Source organism: Cupressus sempervirens, chromosome 8 (genome assembly GCF_028749045.1).
Source record: "Cupressus sempervirens isolate cs-2001-9-10 chromosome 8, ASM2874904v1, whole genome shotgun sequence".
NCBI lineage: Eukaryota > Viridiplantae > Streptophyta > Pinopsida > Cupressales > Cupressaceae > Cupressus > Cupressus sempervirens.
The window spans coordinates 426105078-426126994 of record NC_143125.1 but is presented as its reverse complement, the minus strand read 5'-3'; the positions used below and the strand labels follow the sequence as shown (position 1 = coordinate 426126994).

The window sequence follows — 21917 nt, the reverse complement described above, 5'->3', positions numbered from 1 at the left end:
ATGTACAATCAATCTTCATACAAATACAATATCCTGTAATGCTAGAACAACTTCTGATCACAAAGCTAAATAGAAGACATCAAAATTTCATCAACAAAATGGAGTTTCTGTTGATCTTTCATACGCAGTCCATACAAAATGAATGTTCCACAATGGTGCCTGCCGTACAATGCCTCCAAAGGATCTTAAAAACCTCCCTAACAACTACTCCAACTGATTGGAATAGGTTTCCAAGCTTGGTTATGCATAAAACTCCCTAATGCTCTTTTCCCTTCAAAAGTGTACTAACCATTGGAATTCAAAGATTTGAATTTCCCAACTTACAATTTATTGCTTAAAACAACTATTTAACTTTGCCAACTAGCCTATTAGGTCCTCTAGACCAAATTAACAAGCCTTAAATCCTTTTAGGACTCCTAAAGACTTTATTTGAATTCATATGTCCTTTCTTCCCTTAATTCATTATTTGAGATCCTAAGGTCCTTAACAGGCCTCATTACATCTTTACCATCCTCAATGCCTCCTAAGGCCATGATTGGCTTCGACACATGCCAATTTATTGGTTCATAGTCTTCTTTGCCTCTGATCCACCTATCTTCCATAAGGACCTCTGCATGTGCTGATGCTCCTACATCAATCATCCACAACTTGCTTCGTAAAATTAGAAATGACATCCTCTATAAACAATGAGGACTCATCATCCTACATGGTCTAGTAATTGTAGGGATCAACATCCTCCATATCAATAAGCTCCTCAAATTGGTCCTCCACCTTTCTTGTGTGGGTTGAAGGTTTTATTCTACAAAAAGAGACCAAGACATTGTTGAGTCAATGTATTATGTTCCCTTGTCTGAATGACATAAAAAATGACTCTAGTTGTATTCACTGTGAGAAGCACTACAAGGCTGAGGACAAAATTTGAAGGGCTAGCCTTTACAGATTCGGGGTATTCCAACCCAATCTTTCCATCAAATATCTACAATAAGATATTCAGGATTTTGTAAATATACAAAACTACATTACCTATTGTTATTTATTACTTGGAAGATATAAAACTAACTTTTTGTTACATAGTTTTTGGTTGGGTCTTCCTCATACAGCTAATTGCATGGAAAACAACCTACCCCTAGTTGCCTTATAATTCTGCAACTCAAACATGATGAGGTCGCTCACGTCAATGATAGGTATTGTTCAATCAATTCATATGAATAGGTCCAACCTAAACTCTCAATTAGCATCCATGAAGCTTTTATAGAAGAAAAGCTTGGGGATGAGATAGTGAGGCTGATTGTTACACCCTTGATCAATGACCTCCTAAATAAGGGCAATTCTATTTGCATCCTCCCTATAATGTTTTGGATGGCCTCTTTGGCCTTATCCATGGCCTCATAAATATATACTATTGCATTTTCGTATCCATTCACCATGCATAGAACCCTCACCGATAGCTTCATTGCCTATCAAGGACAAAGTGAAAGGGAATTTAAGTTGCAACTTACAACAAAAAACTACTTTTTAATGTTTGAAAATAAAGGATTCACTTTGAAATGGAATCATTTTCTATGTCATCACTTAAGCAACCTTCTCAACAACAAACTCAAGCTTTCTGGATTCTTTATTTTGTTGGAGGCATCAATTGACTTAAAAACAAACTAGACATTTGAAGCCACTAAAAGATTTAGAGTGTGGTTCATTACATTTATCCACCCATCTGAAAGAATTGTGCATCCAAACTTTTGCCATTTCTTCTTTTGATCGGACACAGTTTGTTACATATTTCAATAAAATCTTAGAGAAACTTGCCAGTTAAATCTCTGGGAATGGGTACCATGTATGCTTTACTCACTGCTACATTGCTATCACGAAACACTCCCAATATGGACTCCTTGACACATGGGAGGGAAGGTGGTTGTAATATAAATAAATTACATAATTTTATAGCTTAGAATCACCGTGACAGCATTCTCCTTGAGTTGGATGAGGAGACTGGGTGATGTACACTTGGACCGTGACTAGAACCCAGAGTTCCTTGTGTATGCACATTAGATTCTCTTGAAAACTTAGGAGCAATGACTTTTTTTATGGTTACTTGTGCCTTTACCTTCTCCAATTTCTTTTCAATCTGTGCTGCAGGAAGGGCCATCATGTCTGGTTTCATCTCTTTCAAGTTTTCTTCACATGGCTTGGCATCATGGGAAGGAATGCCTGCAATGTTGTATTTGAGGCAGTTGATTCCTCTACTTAGCATCTTCTTGCACAATGGTCCCATTGTGCCATATTTCCAAGTGGGGTTATGGCCTCCTTGGTCTCCTTCCAATGTGCTGGCTTGCACTTGCCAAGTCCTAACGAGATGTAGAGTTGGATGCCATTGTAATTTATGATATAAAATAATGATTAAAAAATATATCAATTTGAAGTTGCATGTGATTTGCTTTAAATTTTTTAAAATTTGTTAATTGTAATATGCTAAACTGGTAAATTTTAATCTGTATCCGTAATTGATAAAAATATGACAATAGTAAATCCTATCTGTTAACTCTAAAACTTAAATTCAACAGTGAGAGCAATGATTTTGTTCGAAAAATTTAATGTAATCAATCTAAGTTTTAATCAGTCTACAAATTTAGACAAATTTAATCAATTCAATTCAATTTTTTAACATGCTAAAAATATTAGAAATCAATTAAACTGTTAAATGCTTAGGAGGAAAGGAAAACAATAGAATTAACCTGTTGCAAATTTGAAATTCTGGAATTTTTTTCGTCTAATCACCTTAAAGATCTTCCCAACATGCTCTTCAATTGGTGCTTTCTGCTCTCTGTTGTGGAGAGGGGCAAAATAGGGGTTTTGTAGACTCAAAATTGCATTTTTACCATGTTTTTCTTATGTTCCAGGCACGTGAAAATCACTTTTCACTGTTGCAGAGGCTGCACACAAGTTTACCACACTGGCAGTTTTCCTGGGCCAAATTTCTCTCCCTTCCTATGAGAGTAAACCTTTGAAAATCTTGCAATTAAAGAAAATCTGCAAGTACTCAGAATTTTGGTGAGTACTCACTGGTTAGATAAATTATTGTTGGTTAATACTAAAAGAACACAATTTCAACGAGGTAGTTCTTGGTGTTTTTTGTTTCACAAGATGGTTTGTGGATGGTCTTGAAATTGATGGGCTCTTGCGTAGAAGTATGTTTTTATGGATTACCAAGCTTCTATTGGAAGTTTATGAGAAATTTCAGCAATATTTGTGCACTTATCATGGAGACATTGAAGGGTGGTAGGGAAGGATACAAATGGATTGTTGTATGTATGTAGAAGAGAAATGTTCTTAGTTATTGAAGAAGAAGTGAATGGCTAGTGTAAGATTAACATTGCGGATTTCAGTTAAGTCTTCCATGTAAATTGTGATGCAAGTGGAACAAAGATAGACCGTTGAGCCAAGATGAGAAGCTGTATGAAGGGGTAAAAGGATGTGTCTTATGCCCAAGAATTTTATGCTATTATGAAAACTCTCATGAAGTGAAGGCAATATTTGGTACCCAAGTGTTACATATTTTTCAAGGATTATTATGCATTCTTGTTTGTAAGCAGGCATGGTAAGTGAACAATAGCATATTTATTCATTTGGTGTAAGGCATAGGGGTGTCAAATCAAATTGTGTAGCTGATGTTTGAGTAGGTAGTGTCTTTTTCTAAATGTGACAAGAGTAACTGTTGCTGGTTTTGATACCATGTGAAAACCATATGAGGAGGAATCCAATTTTAGGGAGGTATGGGCAACAAGTAAGAATCTTTTGTAATAGTATAGAACTTGATGGCTGGAGTATTTCATTGAGGAAGGCTTACTATTTAAATGATAAGGATTATATGTAATTCTACCCAAAGGTTTAATAAAGGGAAACTTGGTTGGAGGAAAAACATGGTGGAGGTCTTGCATAATATTTCCGAACTGGTAAAATATTGGCATAGTTGTAAGAGGGCTATTATTGGCTAAAGATTGAGAGTGGATATCAAGCACATACTGCAGATTCATAGTGTTTATCATCTTACAAAAGGGAAAAGTCTTATTAACAATTTATCAGCATTTATCAATATCAGAGAGATTGTGCATGTAAACATGGATTTTGTTTTAGGACTGCCAAGAATGCAAGAAGGTACAAACTCTATTTTCGTTGTAGTTGATGGATTTTAGAAAATGATCCAATTATTCAATGTAAAAGTCAACTGATGCCTCTCATGTGGCTCTGTTATTCTTTAGGAACACAAAATTTGTCATCCATTTTTGTCTTAGTCTATGGAAGAAATTAGCTAGCAAGTTGGTTTTCACTTCAGCCATGTTAGCCGACTGGATGGTTCCGGCGGTGTTTCTATAGCCGACGGATTGGCTGTCATCGGTGTTTTGTATTTTGTAGCCGATGGGTAAATAGTTTGTAGCGGATGTAATGTTGTGGCCGACGGACTCCTTCGGGAAGGTTTGGCGGTAGTATTTATATCCCGTTTGGGATCATTGTAAAGCATCAATCATCTACTATTGCGAATATTATGAAGCCTAATGTATGTTCTGGCATATGCGAATATAATTCTGCTATTTTGTTCCATTGTCTGTATGCGTTGATTTCTTTACTAGTATGGTAAACATTTGGCGCCGTTGCCTTATGAATCTGGAAGGTGGGAGGAATGAAGATTAATGCGAAATCAGCTTAACAAAGATCAGAATAAGGTCAAGGAAAAAGATGGAACCCGTACTGCGCAAGAGAATTTAATTTTGGCATAGCAAGCCGAACGTCGACGGAGATTTCAGAAGATTGCCAACGGAAATCGGAGCGTCGAAGAATTGTTGGAGGAGACTCGGCAGCGGGTGGAATTGGTGGAAAAAGCACGGGAGGAGTTCTTGAATTTGTGTTCGTCGACGGAGGAAAATTCAGACAGAAGAGCATCAACTCGCACGGCTCGCAGTGCCGAGGTAGCACGAGCGTGGAGTGACCTCTTCTTCTGGGATAGACTTCCGCAGGAAACAACTTTTGAAGATCCTTCTTCTTCACCAAGGTTCGTAGCTGTCGACACCTCCGGTGCGGGAGTGCAGACTGCCGGTGTGGGAGTTCAGATTGCCGGTGTGGGAGTGCAGACCGACGTTGTGGGAGTTCAGATTGTTGGTGTGGGAGTGCCGATCGCCGGTGTAGGAGTGCAGACCTCCGGTGTGCGAGTGCAGACCTCCAGTGTTGTGATGGCGGGACCCAAAGAAAAGCTGCCGAAGTTTGAAGGCGATGGTACCGCCGACCCCATCCGACATTGTAAGACATGTGAGACGATCTGGCGGGCAGACGGAATCACAGATGCCAACAAATGGGTCAGGCAATTTTCGGCAACCCTATGGGGTGTGGCGATTGATTGGTTTTCGGATACGGATCCACAAAAGCTAAATAGCCGGGATAACATTAAAAAGGAGTTCCTGGCGGAATTTAAACTCTTGCGGGATGATAATGAAATCGTAGCAGAGATTTTCAATACCAAACAGGGGAAGCACGAAACTGTCTGTGTCTACACCAGGAGATTAAAAGACTTAATAAACAAAATGGAAAGCAAGCCGGTGGATGGATTGCAGAAAAGATGGTTCGTGGACGGTCTACGCTCAAAGTTGTGGAGGAAAATGAAAATTGTGCCACCATCGTCATATGTGGACGCGTATAATAGAGCACTGGACCTTGAAAGTGAGCAAAAGACAAAGAAGAAGAAAACTAGCTCCTCTGATTTTGATGACGATGAGCCTGCCAGAGATGATAGCAGCGACGACGAAGGCAGCAGCAAGAAGGTTCGTGCCCTACAGAAGGATATGGTTCGCATGATGAAGGAGTTTAAAAGCATGCAGAAGGAGCCAAAAGGCAGTGAGCTGTGGTGCACAGAGTGTAAGACCAATGGTCATACTAAAGGATCGTGTCCAAAGAACCAATTTTGTGACATCTGTCAGATCATGGGCCATTCGACAAAGGACTATCCCTTTAACATGAAAACAAGAGGATCTCCGTAGGTGCTTCTTACGCAGCAGGCTTCCCCGTCGGGCAGTAACAGAAATGCAAACATTGATGGTGCCACATCCGGAGGGTACAGGAATAATAGTAGAGGGCAAAATAACAACAATGCAAACAATAACAATAATAATGGGAGCTGAAGTCGAACTCAGTATGATGCAAACGAACGGCCAATCGTTCAATGCCAAGCATGTAATTTGTGGGGTCATTTTGCGCGGGATTGCACAGCGGCAAACACACCAAAATTATTATGCAGATGGTGCGGACCCGGCGATCACGAAGATTCCAAGTGTCCAAAGTCTAGAGTAAATTTAATCACTGTCGACACGGATGTAGAGGAGGTTCTGGCAATTACACGGAGGCAAGCGGAGGAAAAGAGAAAATTGGGGGAAGCGCAGGCAGAAATTGCAAAGGCATTGTCGGCGGGGACATCTCAGTTGAAGGACATCATCGGCACCTTGGCAAGGAACTTCACAGATTAAAACATTGTATGACAGATCTTACAAACGGAGATACCGGTCAAGATAAATGACCTCCTTCTCACAATGCCCCAGTTACGGATGACCATTTTGAATCATACACCGTTTTTTAAAGTAACGGAGGACACAGGAAGGGACAGTAGGGAAGTGATGACAACAGACCCAATGCTGCTGGCACTCACATCCGGACGACATCCAGCGGTCGTCGAGATGGGGATTTTGGGAAATGTTTTGACAGAGACAATTGTTGACGGAGGGTCCGGCGTGAATGTCTTACTGGAGGATACCTGGAAGAAGTTGGGGAAGCCGACGCTGTGGCCACCTACATTCCAGTTGCTCATGGTGGACCAGCACGAGATCAAACCGTTAGGAACCTTGAGGGCGCAACCGGTAACCATTGGTACGCAACCATTTTTATTGGATTTCGTAGTCATTCCATTGAAAAGAAAAGGATATGATGCTATTCTGGGACGGGATTGGTTGGTGCAAGCAAAGTAAAATATGATTGGAAACGAAATACCCTATCAATGGAGGGCGGAGGCAAAAGATTCACAATTGACCTGCACACACAAATGGTCAGCGAGGAGGCAACATCGTCAGATTCTGAAAGTGAAGGCAAGAGTGATGACGAAGGAAAGAGGAGAATGGAACCAGACGAAGGAGTATTGAGACTTGACGGAGGATCAAATGACGACGACCTGGACTCGGTGAATGGCCTTTACCGTTGGCAGATAGAATACTACGAACTCTTTCCGAGTTGTAATATGCTAAGAGTCGACGAAGGTGAGAAAAAGGAGGAAAATGAGTGTCTAGAGGAATATAGAGAAGCTGATGACGCAAAGGAGGTTACGGCTGAAGAAGGGAAGGACATACAATACAAACCCAGGAAAAAGAAAGATCCCACCATTCGGTACATGGTGAACGGACCGCACAGGAGGAAAAGAACGCATCGCACCATAAAATTACTTGAAGGGTACCGACAGCAAGGAAATAAGCTAGATGCGCGACTACCGCAGGCACAGTGGGCGACAGAGGTAACACAGAACAGACATAAGGTGTGGCATGACAAACTTAGTAGGTTTCAGCCGGTGCAGTTGGTACTCAAGTACGACGGTCGGGATGAAATGAAACAAGAAAGGTTTAAGGCAAGATGGGTTGGACCAGATCAGACCCGGAAGGTCGACGACAATTGGGTGATAAAATTGGAGACATTGGACGAGCAAGAGGTGCCTCCGGTAGTCAACGGATTTAAATTGCAAATATATGGTGCCAGGAAGACTCTGTTGCTGTCACAGAATGGCCAGCTGACTCCATCGTTGTTGCAGAATGGCGACGACAGGAGGAAAAATTGAGGTGCTCTCTTTTTATTTTATTTTATTTTTGTCAAAGGAAAAAAAAAAAATTGAAAAATTGAAGAGTAAAAAAAAAAGAAAAAAAAAAAAAGAAAAGAAAAATCGAGGAAAAAAAAAAAAACAAAGGGGGGCCCACGGGTAGTTTGTCCGTGGGTGTAAGAAAGGTCCTGCGGGCAGTCTGTCCGCGGGTGTAAGAAAGGCCCCACGGGCAGCCTGTCCGCGGGTGAAAAAAGGCCTTGCGGGTAGTTTGTCCACGGGTGTAAAAAGAAGCAAAGGCCTGTCCGTGGGTAAGTAAAAAAAGGTCCGCAGACAGTCTGTCCGCGGGTAAGTGAAAAGCCCCACAGGCATAAAAACAAAAAAAATTCGCCCGACTTCAAACTCCCTCCTCCAGCCCGGCGTAGCACGAAAGACTTCTCTGTGGGGGATTTCTTTTTTCCGCGGATATACATAAACTGCCGTGGAAAGCCGGTCTTGATAGTTCTGCAGCAACCTTTTCTTCTTTCGCGGGTAATGGATGATAACAGCGGACGGCTTGCCTTCGTTGGTCTGCGGTTGGAAGCAAAACTGTTATCTATTCCAACATATTAGGAGGATCGATGCAGCATGTACCCCGCTTTTGCCTTCATTTCCTCGCTCGCGGCGTTCAAATTGGTGGTGTTGATGCGATACATTTGAAATTTTGAAGTCGTAGCTGGAGGTGTTTTGCAGTCATAACTCCGAGGGGATTCAGCTTCATAATCCTCTGTTCAGGATTTGAGCAGGTTGGAGAAGAATTTCTGTGTGCAGAGGGATTTGTGGTGGATTGTAGAGGATTAGGAAAGAGGAAGCGGTATTTCGAAAAAAAAAAAAAAGACGACAGATTCAAGTTGTTCAGAATGAGTTACAGATGCCAAAAGGGAGGGGACACATTAGTGGTTGCCAGAAAGAGTGTAGAATCGGCAGAAAATAATAGTAATGGTGTGTTCAGTGCAGTTTTGTGTGAGTTTCGAAGTGCTAATTTGGTCTTGGTGGCAAGGGGCAACGCACCCGGGGCGCTGCCCCAGGACCTCGGCGTTGCCCCCTGGACCCCCAGTCATTGCGGATATCAGTCGTGGGAGTCTGACCAATTGAGAAGAGTTGAAGTTGCTACAGGCATGGACTTTCTGTGTACCAGAGGCACTGGGAGTAGGTGTTGGCCGCGAGGCTGTCTTGGGGATGCGTAGAGAGCTCGGGAGGAGCTAATCATCCAGTTGGAGGCAGTGCAACGACACTTAGCTTAGTGGACCCAATGTTGGAAGCAGAGAAAGCAGCAGGGGTGGCTATCAAGGTCAGCTTGAGGAGACAGTATTGTGTTAACAGAGGCTACAGATGTAACGGGATGAATGTGGAAGTGATGTGACAGAAGCAGATTGTTCTTGTTGTAGTCACTCTGATAATGTATTTTGTTTGTTAATTTGTCTCAGATATTTTGTAATTGTCGTCCGGAGACGACTTTTCTTTTTGGGGGGGATGGTGTCAGCCGACTGGATGGTTCCGACGGTGTTTTTGTAGCCGACGGATTGGCTGTCGTCGGTGTTTTGTATTTTGTTGCCGACGGGTAAATAGTTTGTAGCGGATGTAATGTTGTGGTCGATGGACTCCTTCGGGAAGGTTCGGCGGTAGTATTTATATCCCGTCTGGGATCATTGTAAAGCATCAATCATCTACTATTGTGAATATTATGAAGCCTAATGTATGTTCTGGCATATGCGAATATAATTCTGCTATTCTGTTCCATTGTCTGTATGCGTTGATTTCTTTACCAGTACGGTAAACAAGCCATTTATCCGAAAGTTGATCAAAGTCATTGGGACTTGTTAGGGGTTTTCAACAAAAAATGGAATCTAATATTGCATGAGCAGAATTTTCCTACAATAATCCAGATTTAAAATTGGCACGAGCTAAATATTCCTAGAACAATTCAGCCAATGGAACAGCTAAAAGTCCTTTTTCAGATTGTTCATGTCTACAACTTGAGGGGAGTAGGTGAACTGAGATTTTTTGTTGTTTGGAAAGACATTTTAGCTGAAGAGTTAGTTGAATTTTTACATGAAATCTGTAATACATAATGAAGAAATTGGAGAAAACCATCGGATCTAAAGGTCATGTTGATCTCGGAAGGAAAGAATAAGAATTTAGATAGCAAACTTGGTTTTTGGCCACCCATGCAAATCAGCCAGTCTATTATACATTCTCCCAGTTATCATGCATACCTGATACTTTTGGAGAACTTTCAGTTATCATCAAGTTGTAACAGGCAATATGAATGTGATAGCAACTAAGTAGTCGGATAAGATTCTTGATATGGAAGGCTGATTTCTATATGTGCAATAACTGATTATCAAACCAACTTTTCATATTGTTGTTGACTCTTAGCAAGAAATATTAGATGCTTTTTATTTTTGTTTGAGATATTTTTTTTTAGGGGTGAAAGCTTTAATCTGGAGCTATGAACCGGTGAGACCACAAATGGAACCTCACACCCATGGGATTTGAACCTTGATGGAAAGGACAACAACCCTACAGCTTAACTATTACAACATGGCTCTATTGTCTTTGTTTGATAGACTTTACTGTGCTTCTGAGTTCTCAATTTACCTGTCAAATTATAATATCATGTTACATATGGTTGTTTCTTAAATTGTTTGATAGAATCCAATTTCCATTAGAATTGGAATTCCTATTTCTTAATTTTCAGGATTTTGCTAAGACTATTTTAAATGCTGCAAGCTTTGTTGGTTTTCTCTGATGTGATTTTTATTATGTGTGTTTCAGTGGAAGGTAGCTGAGGTTTGCCAACTGGTAGAGCGTGATCTTATACTACTTGGTGCTACAGCTGTTGAAGATCGTCTACAGGTCTGTAAACCCAGCAGTGGTTTTCGAGTAGTCTGTGAGTGTAGTTCATTGGTTCAATTTTTGGCTGTAATTGTCTTTTTAAAATAACCAAAATCATATACATTCAGACAATTTTTAAAGTAGAATTATCAATGAAAGGTTAATTTATACACATTCGTAGTTATAATAGTATATGTCTGTCCATGTCCTAATTTTAGTATAAGAGTACAAAAATCATATTAAAAGAATTAGTGCATTCTCTATTCCTTAGAAGCCTGAAACCTGTGTCTAAAATCCATAAACATATGAGTTAAGCATGTTATTTTGTATCCCGATTCCTGATCTTTTGGATGCCTACTAAGCCAATTAATTTGATTTAGTTTTGATAAAATTGATTTTGTTTTCTGTTGGTTGATGATGTCAGCCACAACATTAAGTGCAAATGTTTTGTTGATATACAGGATGATGTTCCAGATACAATTGAGACTCTCAGAAAGGCAGGGATAAACTTTTGGATGCTTACTGGTGACAAACAGAATACTGCCATTCAAATTGCATTGTTGTGCAACTTCATTTCACCTGGTTTGTACTTTTTATGTAACCCTTCAAATGGAGGAATGGATTGCTAACTGTATGGTCTAAAGATTGACACTGGGCCATTTAAAAGTTTTGGATTGTATCCTAAATTAGGTTGTTTATTTATTTAATTTAATGGGTCCTACTAGAGTCAACGTTGCAATAGTTCATATGATGCCTCAGCTAATATTATTTCTATACTTTCTATATCGATATTGCTTTTTCTTCAGGTTTTCCCCAAGACAATGACTGATATTTACAAACTGATTATGGACTTTAAAATTACTGTTAATCTTATGTGCCATTTCCATCATCACGTTTATTCAGTGATATATATTTAATCTCTTGATTCAATTATGTGATTGAGCACTATACTGAATGGTGTAGAGCATACCTTTTGAGGCCTATAATTACTACTGGATTGGGATGCTTATGGTCTCAATATTATGTGTAGGCACAGACAGGATGCTTAATGTTTCAAGGACAAACACTAAACACTCAATCCTCTCTTTTGATATAAGGTCATCTCTCATGCTAAGATTGCAAAGTAAGATTATGATAAGCTTGTGAAGTAAGATCATGATAAGCTTGCAAAGTAAGATTATGAAATGACTTCAAGGTTCTTCTTAATTGTGGACTTCACTCAGTTTTATGATGTGATATGTTGGTTATCACAAAGGGATTTATGCTATTCATTCAATGGATATCAACTCTTGCACTTCTAAAGATTTGGCTCTGCAATGTGCAATGAAAATATAGTTTTTGATCTTCTGAACTTTCCACTCCAAATAAAACTTAACTTCTACTACTACTTTTATCTCTAACTAGAAATGCAAGGAATCATGGATTACCTAGACTCTACTAGGTGTATTCTCACCAGTGGCTCCACCCACCTAGTGCAAGCTTCTAAGGAACACTCAAATGGTTTTCAAATCAACATCTCCTCTCCAATCCAATCAAATGGATGGAAACTAAAGATTCAACATCAATTGAAGTGAAGTGCACTCGACCATTGGCTTACAACACAAGTCACCCTTGCCATCAGCAAGAGGCTAGTGACCCAGATTTGTTCATGTCAAACAAGTAAACATCTACGACAACTTCCATTCCACTAAACTACTTCAACATGAAAAGAAATCTACTCCAAGTGAAAGATTGAGGAAACCTTGCAATACTACAATGCAATATTAAGTAAGCCACCATGAAGAACCAACAATGAATTATCCATTACTTTCAAAGTATCCTAGCAACAATTTGATTAAGTCTCTCCCTTAGCTATTCTACTCTACTTTCCCATTGCTCTATTATTTCCAATCTCTAAGCTAATCTCCTAAGCACCTCTAATGTGTTTCTTTACAAATGAGAAGGTCTTTGCCTTTTATACTAGTTCCATTCAACGAAGGGGCAAGATCGATTCAAGATCAAGGCTTATTTGGGGTTGCCAAATTTGCAACCAATTACATAAAGGCACAAATTCATGGGCCAATAAGAAAATTACAATGATTTTGATAGCCAGTGACAAAATAGGACTCTTGGCATAATTTGATTGATTGTGCTGGAAACTGAAATTCTCTAATTGGAGGAGATAAATAATTGCCATGTCATCATCCTTATCCTGTGCTCTGAGTCTTCTCTTGTAGAGTATCCCCAACATTTGTGATTTTCTCCATCCTTCAAAATTTCCTCATGGAATCAACTTGAATCACTTGCATCCTTGTGAACCCGTGAACTTGATTTTTCTTGTTCTCTTGAACATGTCCTCATGTAGCTGGATCCTTTGTGCTTTCCTGAATTTCCTCTTGATTTCAACTTGAGTTTGCAAGTTGATAGCTTGACCATGAATCCTTCCTTTTCACTTGAGTGCTCGGGATTGAACTATCTCCTTGTAGTAACCACTTGAAGTTTTGAGGCCTTGATCATCATCTTGCCCTTTAGCTTCTCCTTCTAGATTTCTATTGACATGACGATGGAGGGTATGGGCACCAACAATGCTCTGATTTTCCAAGAATAAACTTTAACTCAGCCACCTCCTTAAATTCACCTTGCAAAACAAAAAAAAAAGCTTGTGGAGAAAATTTAGAAAATAAAATCACATCAATAATAAACAAGATTCACCCCAATTTAAGACCAACAAGTTTTCAAGGTTGTGGGAAATCTCATCACAATCCAAAACCATTTATTATTATTATTTCTAATTTTGGTCACCTCTCAATTTATTTTTTTATTTTTTTTGAGTGGTAGGATTAGTTGGCTGGTCAAATTTCAGAAGATGCAAAATTTTCACCGAGTGGAAAATTTTGAAGTTGCAAAATTTCCACCGGACATGGTGTTAAAAAATTCTTCATTCTAATGTTCCTTAGCAATCCCTTTCTCTATTCTTGATTATGGTGTTGCCTCATGCCATAAATTGACATTCTAACGCCTTAGAGGATGCTGAAATTGCTCTACTCAATGTGGGAAAATTTCGGAAGATGTGAAATTCACACCGGTGGAAAATTCTGAAGATGCAAAATTTCTAGCAAAGGGAAAATCCTTTGGAAAAGTTATCCATTTCTTACCCTCATCACTCTAAAATTGCAATGGTTGAGTTGTCATTGAGGGAAGGACCGAGTCTTGATATTTTTGGGAGGAATGATGAGGGAAATTTCCAAAGTTGTGAAATTTCCACCATAGTGGAAAATTTCAAAGTTGAGATATTTCCACTGAAGTTGCAAAATTTCCACCGGAGTCGAAAATTCTGAAGTTCCAAAATTTCCACCGGAGTGGAAAATCCTTTGAAAAATTATGAATTTCTTTCCCTCATTGTTCAAAAATTGGAATGTTTGAGTTGCCACCAAATAAAGACTTGAGTCTTGAGGTTATTTGGGAGGAATGAGGAGGGGAAAATTCCAAAGTTGCGAAATTTTCACTAGAGTTGAAAATTCTGAACTTGTGAAATTTCCACTAGAGTGGAAAATTGTGAAGTTGAGAAATTCCCATCTGAGTGGAAAATTCCAAACTTGCAAAATTTCCATTAGAGTGGAAAATTCTGAACTTGCAAAATTTCCTTTGGAGTGGAAAATTATGAACTTGCAAAATTCCCACCAAAGTGGAAAATTCTGAAATTGTGAAATTCGCACCGGAGTGGAAAATTTTGAAATTGCGAATTTTCCACTGGAGTGGAAAATTTTGAAGTTGCAAAATTTCCATCACAAGATTTCTCACAAACTTCATCCTATTTCTCAAACATGCAAACCCTTTCTGTTTCAGGCTAAAATTTCACTCTCCAATTGGACTTAGGCTATGAAAATTCCTCAAAGGGACACCCAAGTGTCCACACAAAGCCGAGACCAAAATTTTCTCAAACTCACCTTGGACTTGGGGACTCGAAAATTTTGCCAAGTAAAACCATCTAAGACAATTACTCTAAGTAAAACCATCTAAGACAATTACTCCTACTTGCTAAAGATAAAGAGGGGGTCCCCATTTGCAATGGGGTGATGGTGTGAAAACTAGAAAACAAGATCTTATTGGAAATATTTCACCTCCTTGTCAAGGACTCACCTACATTCCAACTATTGATTACTTCACTAAATGGGTTGAAGTTGTTCCTCCCCATTCCACTATTGCTGATGTTGTATGTAATTTCATTCTTGAAAACATCATTGCTCAATTTAGTATACCCTTAAGGATCATTTTTTTATCATGGTGTGCCTTTTTAAAATAAAGTTGTAACAAAGTTCTTGGAATAGTTTTGCATTCATCAATGATTTTCTACTCCTTATTATCCTCAATCTAAATCCTTAGAAAGATTGTTAATAAACATTCTAAAGATTGGCAAACGTAGTTAACCTATATCAACATTGCAATTGGAACATCTTAAAATTTGGTCTATGGTGCTGATTGTATATGCCTTTAGAGTTGGAAATTCCTTCTTTACAAGTTTCCTTTACTAGTATAATTGATAGTGATACTTTTAGGGAAGAATGTTTACAACTAGTTGAGACGTTAAGAGTTTAGATGAACAATGAATTGATGCTCTCGAACATACAAAAGTGTATTATAAATCTCTTCAATGAGGTACAGCAATAAAGTTTTGCATTATGTGAAATATTTTGTGATTACGATATTACCTAGAAAATACTTGCACATGTTCTTTATAATTCTTGCATACATTCATTTTCATTTTCATCATTGTAATCTTTAAAACGTAAATAGAGACATTACAAAATGCAATAAACGTGGAAATATCGTCATATATATAATCAAAGGTTTGGGTACATAAGAGGCACTATATAAATTGTGTCTTATATATCTAAACAAATCAACTACTCTTTGTTTTAGCTCAATGCTCCTCCATGTGATGGTGGTTCCTTGATCTCTCAGGTCCATGAGGAAAGCTCGATGGTCTATGTGTTGTTGTGGAAAGTGAATGACTCCTCGATGAGCTCCGATGATATTGACTCTAGCCTATCTCATAGCCTGTTGATCTCACACTCTACTTCTACCCTCTCGAACCACTCCTTGTTCTCCCTCCTTAGCTCTAGCTTTAAGGTGACAAATACAAAAATATCTTTGTGTCTACTAGGATCTTGTTGTCCCTCATATCTATGTTGCGAGGATGATGGTACCCTCAATGCTATTGTCATATCCTTTAGAAATTACTTACGAAGCATCTCCATCCCTCCGTATCAGTTGTATCATTCATCATTTATCATATATCAAATGATATGCATTTAAATAGTTTTAACATTTTCTATTTTTTATCTCATTCATACCTGGATCTCCCTCTTAGTATATGGGATCTGTGGCATTGGAAAACATGGGCTCCTTATGCTACAACGTCATTGGGGGCATGAATTGGCTAGACATTGTGTTGTTCGTGCCTTACTGTCCTTGAGGGTGGTTTCTTTGTGTCCAGTCTCAGTGGTCTCAGAGGCGGTGTCTTTGTATGAGGCCTTGACGATCGTGAACATAAAGGAGTGGTCTCCTCATGGTACAGGTTCCTCTGTTGCATCTATAGTAGGTGCCTTCCACTCTTTCTCTAGGATGCTCATCCTCTATAGCCTTTGCTGGTGTTGGTGCATCATCATCATCCTCTCCATCATAGTCGTCATTGTCACCCTCATCCTCGAGTGCTCCTCGCTGAGCTTTGTAAAAAGGGCTTAGGTTTCCAATAGGATAATTTGCTGTGAAGTTAGGTTTGACTCCCTGGATGTTATGATATCTGAGGCAATCTCTCAAGACACCTGCATTCTCTATTATAGGAGGCGCTTGGAAATCCACTCCTCCCTCTATATTTGTCTCCTCTATATCATGTATTGTAGGTTGTGGTATGGTCTCGGTTTGTCTATATATTTTTGCCCATGGGAGTATAGAGGAACCTATAGGTGAACACCTTGTTGAAGACCAAATTGGTGCAATAACCTCTCAAAGTAGTAGGGCTTCACTCTATATCTTTGGTCGGTCTCTAGAAATCTACACCTCTGCATCCGTTCTAGATGCACATTTGATACTCTCCATACTGGCATGTGTTGCTATGGCCTTCATACCACTGCTGTGTTTGGTAGCCAATCTAGTGTGATCCTTTAGTATAATGTGTTTCCAAATTACCATATCTCACTTAACAGGTATACATATGCTTAAGGTTCCATTGCGTCTATTCCCATCGGATATGCCATTGTCTAGTGCATGTGACGTGTTCAAACATCCCCTCTTATAAGAGTGTGCATACAACTAGGCTCTATCTCTTCTATCATACAAATGTGTTGAGCTCTAGGTATAGATAGGCCAATATACTACAAACCCATGAGTGTGCCGCTTGGTCTCTCTCTATCCTTTGCACTATGTGTCAACGGTGTAGGAAACAATGTGCCCTTTTTGTGAGGCTCACCACACTAGCAATCCTACATAGAATGATCTTCATGACCAAGGGTATGCAACCATGTAGTATGGTTGCCAGGTTGATTTGATCTCTCCATGCATGAGTATACCCTCCTTGGGTTGTGTAGCATCTCTGATCGCTATCTATATCCTCTGCACTCCTGCCTGCATGTGGTCTCATAGTTAATCCTCGAATTGACAGTCCCAGGATTTGGTATACATCCTCTAGGGTCACTGTCATCTCTCTTGATGATAAGTGGACGGTGCAATTTTCCTTGTCCCACGTCTCCATCAGTGCTAAAAGCATCGCTTTATGATAGTAAAGATGTTGTCTGTGGCACACCTAATGTAGTCCCACATCCGTCAGGAGATGGACGTTTGGTGGCTGAAGCATAACATACTAATCCTTAATATATATCATGATCCTAGTCATGTGGTGCTCCCCAAGGACTAGTGGATCACGCTATCACAGATCAACACATTTCACTAGTACATCATACTCAAATAGTCAAATCAATAAAAAATGCAGAAACTAGACGTAGATAGGTCTAGGTCAACTTCCCTAATCCAGGACGACTTCTTGGGTCCATGTTGACTTCCCTAGTCCAGGTCAACATGGTGGGTCCTGGTTGACTTCTTGGGTTCCTAGAACGAGCAATATTTTGATACACCTACAAGCACTACTTTATGAGTACTATGGAAACAAAAAAATGGTGACAAAGTATGGCCATAGGCACAAGAATCAAGTAATACCTCATTCAGAGGCACTCCTTGCTCCACTCTCCTCTGCAAGATCTCCATCCTCCTTGTTGCTAGTGGCTCCTTCCTTAGCATTTTCTTCTCTTTGTCTTCCTCCTTCGCAACAATGCACTAAAAGGTAAATGAGCTTTTCAAAGGAAAGTGTTCTTTATATTATACTTTTTAGGTTGCTTTTTAACATATATATTAGTATGTACTCATTTCATCATAACTTGAGTTGGGAAGCTTTGATTTTCACACCGTTTGAAGCGCTAGAATCAGGAATTAGTGACCTAGCTCTCCAAGTGATTATTGAAATGTTTCGAGTTTGTCTTGGAATTTTGAAAGTCATTTGTCATCACTTTGTATTTATAGTTCCCTACAATAAACATGATTCCTTGTTTTACCTTCTTGAATGAGCAAGCCAAAAAAGGGGGCATAGCTACTTGCAAACTTCGTAAGAATTACTAGGCAAGTCCTAGGTGATTAATAATTATGGTTAACATGTGGTTTTGTAGGATGTGGTTATTAATAGTTTTTTGCAGGATCTGAGCATTGTGGACTTTGCTATATCATTTTTCAATTTTCTGATATTCTTTTTACCTTAACTTGCATACACACACGATGCCATATACCACTAAAGTGAGGGCCAAATGTACCATCCTAAATTGGAAGCACCTCAACTTAGTGAATGTTTAGCTCTTGTTTAGTGTGTTTGCATTGTATACTTGCACTTTTCATACACTTGATTCATTTTTTCTCTCTTTCGTAGGTGAAATTAGGGTAGGATCTAACACATTTTCCTTGATTTCCCTTTCTTATGCACGAATCAAGGTAGGATCTAACTCCTATGTGTCCCCTCCTTTTCCCACTCTAACCTTATATTTGTGCTTATATCATTGTTACCCACTTTTCTTTTGAGCAAATCCTTACCAAATTGCACATTTGAGATCTTGAGGAATTTCTTGTGGTTGCTGCCTCTTGGGGTCAAGATTGAGGTTGACCTCAACTTGGGGCCGAGATTGAGGCCGACCTCACTCTGAGGAATTAATGTCATGAAGTTTCGTGCCCATTTCAGATTTATTATCACTGGTTTCTAGATTTGGTTGTGTGTGTTTTTTTGGATCAATGTTTCGGATCACTCTGCGATCCATCATCAGGATGAATAGCAAGAGATGTATCTCTCATTTTTTTGCTATACATCTCTTGCTTTTCATCTTGATGATGGATCTTAGAGTGTGATCCTAAATGTTGACGCAAAAAATACACAATCAAATCCAGAATCCTATGATAGCAATTATGATGGAAATCCCAATTTGACATAGACCAATTCCAAGGTTAAAGCCAAAGGCTTTGTGATTCATCCATTGAAGCAAAAAGAGTTAAATATTCAAACAAGCAAGCATTAGAAGCAACATTAAATCAAGCAATCAAGATGCCATGGAGTTGCAAACAATTGCGAAGATGGCTAGAGTACTTTATTTCTTGAGGGCTTGGTATGATTTCTATGTTATTTTTAGATCTATACTTTGTTATTTCATTTTTACATATTGGCATGCATTCAATCACATATTGTGATGTAGAGATCTTTGGAACACTCCTTAAGGGACTAATTCAACTCAAGAAGGTTTAACAAAAGACTCCCAACATCACTCTTATATCCTTCAAAAGTCCATCAAATTCACGCTTTCAAATATCCTTAACCTCAAACAACCATAAATGATTCTTTCATTATTATGATTTTTATTGACAGTGTAGATAGAGCCATACATAGTCATCAAAAACTTTTGTTCTAGGCATCAATTTTGCAATCGCTCTTGTCAGAATCTACATAAATAGGTTTTCACCAACATATTCCAAATTCAGCAAATTGCAACGGTTAAATTGAGATACACCTCCCACACAGAGACCTATTTTTTCTGTTATGATAAGTTCAAAACAATTCATTCATTATGTTGATAGGCATCAAATATCTCCCAAAATACAAAACCACTCGATATGAAACCAAATCCATCTGAAAGAGTATCCAATATAATATAAAATACCATAGCTACAATTATAATTCATTTCCAACGGTGAAATCAAATGATATTGATTATACATTCAATAAACCCCAATTGGTGAGGGTTTTAAAACTACTTTTACAAAAAACACCATAACTTTAGTTATACTCAATGAAAAGCCCTCAAATCAGTTGCAAATTAAAGTTGATTCACATACCTTTCCAATGAATCTATTTAGTGTTCACAACTCTTCTGTATGAGTCCTTACAAACATTTCTTCATGACTATTTTTTAGAGAATCTAGAAATTGCAATCCATAAAATGCTCACAGCTTTCCCAAATATGCATGAAAGTAACTTAAACCAAAAGCAATGGAAAGCTTATTCATTCTTCTACTCTACGATGTTAATAATACATTGTTTCCAAGTTGTACTGGCCATACAAGGCTTGTAGACAGCAAAAGAACTAAGAAAACCAATCAAAACAACAAGTATAAAGTGCCCCAAAAGATCTTAATTGTTGACTTTACTTCCATTCATGGTTAGTTTGACTCTACAATAAGTTTTACAATTTGTTGGTCAGTTTGGACCTTACAACTACCACCTGTTGGTTCCCAAAACCGCAGATTGGAAATCCAAGAGCCTACCACTTCTCCGATAGGACTTCTCAATCAGTTCTGGCCAATGAACAAGAATACTTCTCGATTCCCCTGCACTTCAGGCTTTGCTACACCTAGGCGGGTAGACCTTATCCTCAAACCTGATCACTTGGTTTAGAGCTTTTCTAAAGCGAATTTAAGCTTTGGGAGTCCTCCGGTTGGCAAAGTCCTTGAACTCGATCAAAATGAAACTGAATAATGGTTGGATGTTTTGTATAATATTTGTAAATAATGGATTTGATGCTTGTAGAAGGAATATATATAGATTTTCTGACTTTAATAATAAAGATCCGTGTCTCTGCTCATCCGGGCAATAGAGTCAACTTCAGTGAATTTTCACGTACAACTTCATAAAGTTCTTATGCACTTATATTGCCACCAATTAAATAATCAAGATGCGACAGATCAAATATTTATGTAATTTTAAATTAGTCTAGATTGAAATTTAACTCCTCTGGGAGACAAATTGGACATAGATATGGAAACAATTAAATATTTCACACTATTTGTGATGATCGAATTTAAATGCTAAATGACTATGCCCACTTATCTGATATTTAAATTGTATACAAAATTTCAAAAATTAATGACAAAGAACAATTCATTTGTAGTTTAAATCTCCACACCTTTAATAATAAACAAAGAACATTTTATTTTATTATTAGAATAAAATAATTGAATTTACATTATAAAGTCATATTAAGCTCCTTATCCCTCCATACAAAATAACATAAATACTTCTTCAGAATATGAATGTTCCTCCGAATATGTCTTTTTCCTTCTCCAGCTTTTCACATATTTATATCTTTCTTCATTTGAAGTTATGACTTTTCACACTGAAGAGTCATATCTCTCTAAAAATAAATAATATTTCTTTAAAACTAAATAACTTTTCTCCTTAAATAATTGCATATTTTATAACTTCTTTCTTAACATAGTCGGAAGGCCTTGAATTACTTAAATTACTTAAATCACCATAGTTTCAAATTTATAATAATATTTCCGGCACATTCAGGTTTGATTAAACTCATGGCATCACTTCTTACGCGGAATCCACGGTCATGTTGACTGGTAGATAAAATATTCTGAATCAATTGCTCCCGTATTTGACTGATTCTCAGTTATTGTGCCCTTTGTGGAATTTTGAATATATTTGCATTTTTGTGTGTTGCATGATTGGCTCTTCCGGATGGATTCATACGCATATGATTCAAAATTTGTTAACGAACCAATTTGAACATCAAATGCTGCATACGGGCCTCCTCGTTTTGTATTTTTAAATTATTAATTTCACTCTTTTAAGTTTCGATTTGCCAAAACATGGTGCATCAACTATTTGACCCGATTCAGAATGAAATCATCTTCTCCAATTTTT

At 38.4% G+C, this 21917-nt stretch overlaps 1 protein-coding gene across 4 annotated transcripts in view; it reads left to right on the top strand.

Annotated features, from left to right (window-relative positions):
* The window catches only part of ALA2 (aminophospholipid ATPase 2), a 274747-nt gene that overhangs the window by 161924 nt on the left and 90906 nt on the right, over positions 1 to 21917 (top strand). For all 4 annotated transcript variants that reach the window (XM_089797980.1, XM_089797978.1, XM_089797979.1 and 1 more), the window contains exons 15-16: positions 10646 to 10726; positions 11167 to 11287. In XM_089797980.1, the coding sequence (XP_089654106.1) occupies positions 10646 to 10726; positions 11167 to 11287 (202 nt within the window). The remainder of the gene's footprint in view (positions 1 to 10645; positions 10727 to 11166; positions 11288 to 21917) is intronic.